The 10287-nt window shown below is 41.8% G+C and overlaps 1 protein-coding gene across 4 annotated transcripts in view; it reads left to right on the forward strand.

Annotated features, from left to right (window-relative positions):
- DGKD (diacylglycerol kinase delta) overlaps nt 1-6958 on the forward strand; it is an 81966-nt gene extending 75008 nt beyond the window's left edge. For 2 of the 4 annotated variants that reach the window (XM_063132408.1, XM_063132409.1), the window contains 2 exons: nt 2018-2148; nt 3331-6958. In XM_063132408.1, coding sequence (XP_062988478.1) covers nt 2018-2148; nt 3331-3420 — 221 coding nt within the window. In that variant the 3' untranslated portion in view covers nt 3421-6958. Of the gene's footprint in view, nt 1-2017 lie in introns of all 4 variants that reach the window. The other 2 variants (XM_063132406.1, XM_063132405.1) reach the window with 2 other exon arrangements.
- The last annotated feature ends 3329 nt before the right edge of the window (nt 6959-10287 follow it).

Consider the following 10287-nt stretch of genomic DNA (forward strand, 5'->3'; position numbering starts at 1 on the left):
AAATGAAGACAATCTGTCCTTATTCTATGGGGCTAATGGTATCATTCTCTCTTCCACTGATTTTGTGGCAAATGAGTGTTTTCTCTTCTTCTGGACTATAAGGTTCTGTTATTCCTTCTCTTATTTAGAGGCTAATGGAGAAACTGGATGGCTCTGTATGTGTGTTCATGTTCAATCTTCTGTCCTCCAAGAGGAACATGAAGACATTGCCAGTATGCCTGTAATATACTCATAGTCCAGAGCATGTGCAGTATTGTCTTCGTTCACAACACCTCTTGCCTTGATACAAAGAAGTGAAGAGGGTGTCAGGTCTTCTCTGTTTCCTGGGCATGGCAGCAGGGAACACACAGACTGGATTCAGATTATCATAACTCAACTTAATAAACTGAGATATTAACGAGCCTTTCCCCCAAGACATACAACCTCTTCTTCCTTTCTGGCCTACCTGAATGAGATGTGGAAATCTTCAGTTGACCATAGCTTCCTATTTCATCTGAATTAGAAAACTGTGGTTACTAGTTTTAGAACAAGTCAGGATCTTAAACCATGGTTTGAAGTTGGTTTAAAATCCTGACTTGTTCCAAAGGTGATAACCATAGTTTCCTGGTTCAAATGTAGTATGAAACTCTGGTTAATTGGAGACTTCTGCATTTCATTCAGACATAATACAAAAAGAGAAAAGAAGGGACTGTGTGGGCAGCCAAAAGGCCTGTTAAGCCAAGATATGATAATCCTAATGCAGCCACTGTGTCCCATGATGACTGAGGCAATGGAAAATGTAGTAGTAGTAGTCGTCATCATCATCATCTCCTCTTCCTGGAGCCTTTTTACAGTGAGATTGAGTGAGATTGAGAGTAAGTTTAGGACTTGCGGACATCCTCCCTGTGCTGTGTGTAGACGGTAACACATTTATTTGAACATGAGCACTCCCTGACTGTCAAGGTCTGACCAGGGTTAGACCTCAGTCAAGCTTCTTTGTTTGGGTGGCGGGGCACAGAAGCCAGCTATCAGTCTGAGAGGGCCAGTGATGAGTAGCACAGCAGGCAAGGATTCAATTCCCTAACGAGGAACTGATGTTCACAAAATCCTATAGAAAATGTCAAGTTCAAAAGGCATCAGTGTAGGAGAAGAGATCATGAGTTTCAGAATTCTCACATACCAAGACAGTTCAGACTGAAGACTGTAATCTCAGGGCTTTCATTTATAGGGGCTGTTGGAGCAGGATTGGTCCTTGGAGTCAGCTGACTGAGTGCTCAATCAGGTGGTGAAGTTGTATTGCAGCCTAGGTGGTGTCCTTGGGGAACACAGCTCATTGTGCAAGGTTTCTGGCAGAAACACAACCTTTGTGGTGCAGGAGATAAGGTGCTGGATCCTCGCTGCTGGAAACCCTGATTCCCCCTGCCCCTAACACCTTACCCCATGATTCTGTAGTTTCTGGGTATTGTGGGTATTGAGACATGTTAAAAGGGAAGAGCAGAGGTGGAGTCTCTAAGCTCCTGATTTCATCATGCATAGAAGTGTCGGTAGAAACATTTGTATCATTTGAATAGGTCCAAAGGTGCAGAGCACACATTTTTAAAGGTGAGATTTTGCCCTTTGTCAGAGAACGCCCAGAATTTGTCTTGTGACAAATAGAAATTCACCTTGGCTGCAGGATTCCCTAGTCATTTTGTGTTCATCTATTTTGTGTTTGCATACATTTTGTCATATTAAGCAGCTGCTTCTTAGATTGTGTAGCAATCTAAGTTATCAGCAGCATAATAATTGATCAGGTAAAAACAGCTTTCACTAAATTTAGCCTCCATTTAAGACCTTGTCTTTGCTTGTAACCTTGCTTCCCCTCTCTTGTTTTGGAATTGTTGAACCATTTGTCGTTCTTTCTTCTTTAAGATTATAGTACTGTGTTCCCTTTTCCCTTTGTGCTACTTTGGTGTTTGCTGGTGATTACCTTTTCCTCCCTGCCTTTCCTCTGGGCTTTTGGGTACTCAACACACTCCTACTTTTCCATCTCTGACAGTTCACCTCTGGGGAACGGAGGAGGTTGCAGCCTGGCTTGAACATCTCAGTCTTTGTGAGTATAAGGATATCTTCATCCGGCATGACGTCCGGGGCTCTGAGCTCCTGCATCTCGAACGGAGAGACCTCAAGGTACTTTCATGAACAACTCATCAAGAATAGCCATCTGCATTTGCATGGCCATCTGTGCTGACTATGCTTGGAGCTGGTCTGCGTACTCTCCGTTCTAGGTGGCTTTAGACAGAGTAATAGAGTATCTTACAGCTGTGGGTTAGCAGAGTCAGATTTGAGAAAAGACTCCTGATCCAGAACCCAAACCTTGTAAAATCCACAAACCAAGTCTTCTAAAGCTGTAGATCATGCTTACAATTCATCTCCTAGAATTTAGCATCTGAATGCTGTTTCTTGAAAGATGTTAATAATCTGGTGTTTTCTGATTCCTGTTAATAAAGTATATGTTCTTGTTAAATGTAATTGAGTGAGTAGCTGTATTTTAGTTAATGCAGATTAACTAAATATAGGAAATATATGACCGCACAGCCAGCAGACAGCTTTAGGCTGTGACTGCACTAGTGCAAATTGCAGGGCAGTTTAATATTTACTGGCTGCATGGAGAGCTTACCCAACCCACATGAGCAACAGGATCCAGATAACTGCTCAGCACAATAGTTAATCTGGTTATTGTTTCAGGTTCTGGATGCCTCATATAACAGGATGTGGTCCATCCTGTAATACAAAATTCACCCTTCCACACTTTGCTTCTACTTCTTGTTGCGATCAAGCAGTGACAGCAAAAGCTGCAAGCACAACTTTAGGGAACGCCAAACTGGGTCCAACTAAACATACTGCGCTAACCTTTTTCTAGTGTTGGTGAGATGCTGTCTCTGTTGCAGACGTTTAATGTGATTCCCTTCTGATATGAAAGTAGAACTGTTTGGTGAAGGATATGTGTACTAACAAACTGCAGGTTCAAAGACTGATTGTACAAGCTCCCAAGTTGCATGTTCCCTTAGATCACTTCTACCTGGTACAGAAGGAACTATATTTTTTTGTGAGAGCTGATCTATTACTTTCTGAAGTAGGTTTTTTGCAGCACTGACTTTGTTCCTAAAAACTGTGCAAGTCTGCCTGTCTGCTAAACTAAGTTACTGTCTCTGCATTTCTGTGTAGTTTGCATTATTGCTGCTTTAAGCCTATTCCATAACAGTTTGCTTCTTTGTCAATGCACTTTGTCAGAATATGAATAGCTGATTCGTATTCTGCAGTTGACATGTGTCCATGTCCCCTAAGATCATTTTTCCTGTTCTTTTTCAGGACCTAGGCGTGACCAAAGTGGGCCACATGAAGAGGATATTACATGGGATCAAGGAACTGAGCAGGAATATTCCTGTCAGCGAGGCTTAACTTCTGTTTTCAGAGCATGTATCTACCATTCCCCCTGATGTCTGTGCAACTGACACCTCACAGAGCAGACTTGCTCAGAATTGTCTCTGTGGATCAGCCAAACACTATCAGTGTTCAAAGCTCCTATCCAACTTTTCGTGGTGCTACCTTCTGATGTAGGGCACAGCCCTATCCAGTCCAGTGGCACCTTGTGTTCAAAGCCAGTGTTACTCTGCCCTCATCAATGACCACTTCTCCACCTTTACTCAGGCCTGGGCACACTTGCATGCTGCACCCTCAGCCAGTCCCAGTAAACTAGCATGTGGACCAGTAACTTTTTGTGGACAAAAGCCAATATGGAATGCCAATATTCTAACATACCTTATGATCTGAGGATTATAACAGATATTAAGAGCTATGAAAGCACCTGTTACTCATGAATACACAATGATAAATATTAGCTATTGAGAAAGGGAAATTGAATTATTAGCCAACTACGTGGGGCAACCAAATTCACTAATATAATATCATACCACTACTTCATAGTCTTTATAATAAATACAGTGGAGTCAAGTTAGGAAAAGATTGTTTCTCAATTGGTGCCCTTTCTGTGATGCCAGAGAAATGAATTGACCATGGATATATAAGTGCAGAGTCTGTTTTTCTTCTTTAAGTATATAACTTGTCCTTATTAATTAACACTGTCTCATTCCCCTGTATTCCTGCTCTATAATGCTTGTAGATGCCGAAGGGATGCAGTTGCATGTTGTTCTGGCTTAAAACATCAAGTGCCTAGAAATATTGGGAGATCCCAGAAGTACATCCAAAGCAGCACACTGCTGATTCCTTTTGCCATTGCTGCTCAGTGCATAAGCCTCTGGCTCTACTAATTTTTTAATGAATGAAATAGGACTGGCATTTCTGAAGACAAAAAGGAACCATCTCTGCATAGGATTAGACAGGGTGTAATATTTCTTTTCTTTTCATGACTGTTTCCTGAACTTTACAAAGCCAGAGCATTGTTGCTTAAAATATACACAGTATTTCTCTGTTTTAGGAGAACCTCTGCCAAATCTTTATTAGTGTAACTTTCACTGAATTCTTCAGAATTTCCTCTCAGTGATTACTTTAGCATTCCATCTAGTCTTGTTTCTTCCTGACACCACTTTTACAATTGAGGATGAGTTAGTTTTATTATGGAAAACTCCAGTCTAATAATTTACAAAGGAAATATTAAACCTGAGCTGGCTCTGCTCCATTATCACTGTTTGCATAGATGTTTTGCCTTATTAGTATAGATTACTTTCACTGTATTGAATTCCCTGTGCATACTGGAGGACTGTGAATTGCAAAGCACACAGGTATTCACCACAAAGCTCACACTCCAGGTGCTTTCACGTGCTATGATGGTCTGTGCAAATCTTAGCAGTAGGTCACCATCAAATAGGAGATTATTCCTGCACTTTATTATTGGTGAGAAGCATATGACAGCCTCTTCCATTTCCTGGTGAACACCTCAGGGAGCAGAAACATCCTATGATAACTCGGGAGAAAAATGCAGCAAAAAAAAAATGTGGACATTTTCTATTCCTTTAACCATGGAAATACTGCAGTGCTTGCTTTTATGCTTCTCTTAGAAATCTCATGTGGAATCAAAGATGCTTTCATTATTAGCTTCTGAGTGGATTGGTCTTCCACAAAGAGGAGGAGCTTTGTTATATTCCCTTGACTTAGCCTGATAGGACACTTTTTCTGTACTGCAGTCAGGTGGCATCACCCACTGAGAAGATCTACATTTGCAGGGAATTCTTGATTGCGCAGTCGCAGTTATCTCAAGGAATTGTCTTCCTGCATTTGTATTGCTCCTTCAACACATCCCAGTGTATGTCTTTGTAAGGATCACTTGACACTTTGGGTCAGAGGGTCAGGAAGCGTTCCATCTTTTCTGTTGGCCTAGAAAATGAGATTTGTGTTTAAGTCAAGTGCCTTTGGATTTGCACTCATGTTTAAAGAGAAACGAAGCAGATTTAGGCCCATGGTACATCCTTAATACATTCACTGCCATTGGAAACAAGGCAGTCTCCTCATGCAGAGCAAGACTTCTGAATCCCAGACGTGATATTTTTTAAAAAAAGTGTGTCAGGCTGGCAAAATGAATACCAAGCTACCATGAGTTGTACCCCCTGGTGTGGTGTCTTCTGCTGTATTGTTCTTTTTGTCAGCTAAGGAAAGATAACAAAAAGTCTTTGTTAAGAGTGCCATGGTGAGCTAGACATTTTACCTTGGAGACTTTAGAGCTTCAACTATGTTTATGATTTAATAAAATATGATACGCAAGGTATGAGGTGACCCTACTGCATAGTCATTAGACGTATTTGATATCTCAAACGTTTAGAGTTAGAAACAAGACACTGTCCTGTTTTAAGGGAAAACAAGTAATTTTGGATGTTTTGTGCCCATTTTTATTGGCACCACTGGAATATTACCTGCTTGTGTTTTGTATTGGGTCCATTACATTTCAGTGGAGGTGTGTTGATGTTTCCTGTAAAGGAATTTACCCAAGAAAGTGCCAATCCTGAACTCGTTTGGAAGAAAGGATTAATAACTTAATAACCTTGGATGAAATCGAATGTTGTGTGAGTGGATTTCTACTTACACAATGGACTTTCTTCTCCCCTACCCTGCAGTGCCCTGTGTGTCGCCCCCCCCTCCTGAAATCGGCTCCAGAGGGTCCATTTTAAGAATGTTGTGGGGGAATTGCCTCCATTCCTGTTCCATTGATTGAGGGCCTACCAGCAGGAAGGGCTAACGGTATACAACCCATGGCTTAGTACATCTTTCATCCAAGGTTGCATTTTCGTGCCCAAAATATCCACCTTCAATTCATTGCAGCTATTAGACACATATATGAAAGTGCACAACAATCCTATGCATGTTTACTACAGAAATAATTCCCACTCAATTAGATGGTCCACTCCAAAGTAAGTATGCATAGGATAGCAGCCAAAGTTATTTATTATGTTTAATTCTAGTGGATATAGTCATATTTTTAGTCTATGGACACTCAAGAAGTACAAACTCCACTAGATTTTGCATCTCCAATAGGAACAATGAAGAGGCGCTTGGTGGCAGCATCTCTTGAAATGCTCTGACCACCTATCATTTTAAAATTATTTTTGAGTATTATTTAAAGGTGAATATAGTATGAGTGGTAAATTAAAGACTGTTTACACAAAACTCCTTGTATCTTAGAGATATTTGTGATGTAAAGAAACGAAAGAAATTTGTTTTTATAAGTCATTTGATGTCTGTATTGTTGTCCACTGATGACTGTTCTTCAGGGGTGTTGTAACCATTCTGATGATCTGTCAAAGCATACGGAAGCATTTCCATTCTGTACAGTCTTGGGAAGAAGGTTTTGTGCCTTAAGAATAGAACATGCTATTTATTATTTTAATTTATACTGTGATTACCATGGAAACACCTCTTGTATGTACATATTTTGCAGCTGATTGTTGTAAATATATTGTTCTTGTATATAAAGACAATCTGTTTCTGACATTGCTGTAAAGAATTGATTTGTTGCTGTATTCATCAAGGAGGAAGTGGTGTTTAATATTGCATTATCAAAAATGAGAAAAGAGATGCTTTCTGTGTTTGGTGATATAGCTATAACTCAATCTAGCTGGTTCTGCTAAAAGTTGTGCTAGTAATATCTGTTGACATATATATTAAGTCTGATGGGCAATTGTGGGCCCTATAAAGAATAAGAAGCTTAAAGTGTAATTCCGATTTAAAACAACAACTACTATATTATTATGCATAACAGCGAGCCAAGAGAATTTGAAAGCATTTCAAGTACTGTGGGTTGTGTCCCTATTCATTTATTCGATCTATATATCTCCTTTCCTTCAAGGAACTCAAGGCAATATACATTGATCACTCCCCACCGCATTGTTATCATCACAACAACCATGTGAGTTAGGTCAGCCTAAGAAGTAGTGATTTGGCCCAAGACCACTCATTGAGTTTTATAGTTAAATAGGAATTTGAACCCAGGTCTCTCCAGTCCTAATCCACACTTGTGAGTCCACTACACCATACTGACATAATTTTCCATGTCATTAGTGATGCTTGGTGACTTGTTGCAGCTTTTCTCACCCTCAGTAGTTCTTTCCCTGATCAGTATGGAGGAAGTATCCTATTATCGCATTTTTTCAGATGCTACTCCCTTACAGTGAATGGGACTAGAAGGGGGAAACTGAATTCTTGCAAGAGATGGGTGAAATGGACATTTTTAGGGTCTAAGGTTACATACATGCCCCATTTCCCCAAATATCTTCTTTCTGCTCATCACCTGAAACAAACTTTGTGTTTTAGCAACACTTTATTCCCGCGTTCAGGCCTTACCAGGAATGAGGCCATCATCAGTAATACTTTCTGGGCCATCTTGCGTTTGTTTATTTATTTATTTATTTATTATATTTATATACTGCTCCATAGCCGAAGCTCTCTGGGCGGTTTACAACAGTTAAAAATGGTAAACATTAAAAAGTATACAAAATTTTAAAAACCATCAAACATAAAAACAACAGTATAAAAACAACAGTATCCATTTAAAAACAACAAGTACAACAAGCAGAAGTCCATAGAGATCCCTATTAGTGTGGTAAATGAAGCTTTGCTTATCCCTCTCTTTTCTTGTGATTATAGGCCATCATGTTAGAACACTTGCCAGTAGCATTATGAGAGGATAATAAAATTAAAGCAACTATGAAAGTAAACCATGAACAGCAACAGGAGGATGTAGCAGGGAATTGCAAGATCTTCTTCAAATATTTAACTTACCTTCATTGAATCTCATCTTTTCCTACACCTGGAGATTTTCTTCTCTCATTTTGCTATGACAATCTCTTAACAAGACCTGTTTTTCCTCTGAGGAGCAAAAAGAAATAGAATGGGTGCCTCTTTGTAGCTCCTGTCAGCTTAGATAGCTCCTCCTATGCCTAAGAGCCACATACCAAAATCTTCAGGTGGCAAAGAGTCGCAAGACATGCAGACTTATTCTGTGGATGGTACTGCCACATCCTTTATGTCTTGCATGTCCTTGGTTTCAACGTATGTGTGGAAGGAGGAGAGGAAAGTGCTATGGAGAAATCTCCATGCTCAAATTTATTTATTTATTTATTTATTACATTTTTATACCGCCCAATAGCCGAAGCTCTCTATGGGCAAATGCCCATTAAGAGGTGCTTCATTGATTTCTGTTGATATTCTTGAACTTTCTGGGAGACTGACCTAAGCAGCACAGGACGTGGCTTTTAATGTGTCCAACTGAGCAACTCCATTCTGCAAACCATTAATGCTTATTCAGGTTTGTCCTGCTTGTCCTTCGCCTCAGTGTTTCTGTTGAGATCAAACATTTGATGGGTGAGGATCATTTGTGTAATCTGGTCACCAGTTCCAGGGGGGGATCTACACAGCGCCGTGAAGGCGCTTGCGTGCGCCTCCAGTGCGCCCCGAAAATCATTGTGTAGATTCTGCCTCGGACTACGCTGGGAAGGGCGCCTCTAGTCCGTCTGTCCGTCCGTCAGGCTGGCCCCGCCCCATCCCGGCTGTGGGCTTTATAATAGGAAATCCTTCCTCCCAATGGCCTGGGCTGAAGCATTTAACCTGTTGCTGCTGGAGGGGGCGGCCTCTCCCTCAGGCTCATCCCCACAGAGCTACGGGGCCCCGGGTGAGTGCAACCTCCTTGCCTCGGTGTTTCGGAGGGGGGGAGAAGGATGCTTGCAGTAACAGACAGACAACAAACCACCCCGCGTTCTGGAGTAACTGCAAGCTAGTTGAAGGGTCCCTTTCCCACAGATTGACAGGGAGGACCCCGGATCCGTTTCCCTGCCCCCCCGCCCAATGCCTGAATCTTCCCCACTGGAGCCACACACACACCAATACCCGAAAACGTTTAATGAGAAACACTAGGTGTGACAGCCGGACCACTAGGCGTGACAGCTGGCACCCTTCACTCTCTGCCTCTTGCTCACCTGGAGTTGATTCGCCGGCCTCTAGCCAGCACCAGGAAGGAGCACGAAAGCCGGCGTGGCGAGTTCTACTACCACTTGCTCCTCAAAAACTCCTACCTTGCCTCGACTGAGCATGCCCGTCGGATCTGAGCATGCTCGGTAGCAGCAGCTGAGGCTCCCTGCCTTTCATTTTGCCCTCAGTTAGTTGAAAGAACAAGGTCCGAGAGCTGAAGGCGTCACCAGCGCTGAGCATGCTCAATGCGCGCCTGCCAGGGCAGGATCTACACAATGACTTTCAGGGCGCACTGGAGGCGCACACAAGTGCCTTCACGGCGCTGTGTAGATCCCCACCCCCCAGGTGTTACATCCATGCTTCTGGCCTTTAAGAAGAGCAGGACTTCCATGCAGTCCAGAATTGGCCCCCATTTCCATGTTTGGGGCCAAATGTGTTGCTTTTAGGGGCATTCTTGAAAAGTCCTTTGGGATAATATTTACCTTTTGTTTCCTGTCCTGCTTGCTGCTATTTGTTTCCCCTAACTGCAACTTCTTCAGTGCCATTTTTCTGGTTTAGGGTTTGCTCCTTCCTGGCGTGATCTTGACCACTCTGGCAAAATGTAAGTAAAATGATGGCATTATGGAACTATATACCCAATCCAATGTAACTATGTATGTCATCACTGAGGGGGCAAACAAGCCCTTTTCAGAATGAGGCCAGTGCTTTCTGAATTACTCAGGGATGATCAAGTTAATCAGGGATCAGATAGTAAATAGGATGATGTCACATTTATCTGAATCCTAAATGGGCCATCATTTTGGATGCAGCTAAAGATTCCCATTCAGAGCGATGATTGTTTCCTGGATACAAACA

Source organism: Elgaria multicarinata, chromosome 8 (assembly GCF_023053635.1).
Source record: "Elgaria multicarinata webbii isolate HBS135686 ecotype San Diego chromosome 8, rElgMul1.1.pri, whole genome shotgun sequence".
In the NCBI taxonomy this organism is placed as follows: domain Eukaryota; kingdom Metazoa; phylum Chordata; class Lepidosauria; order Squamata; family Anguidae; genus Elgaria; species Elgaria multicarinata.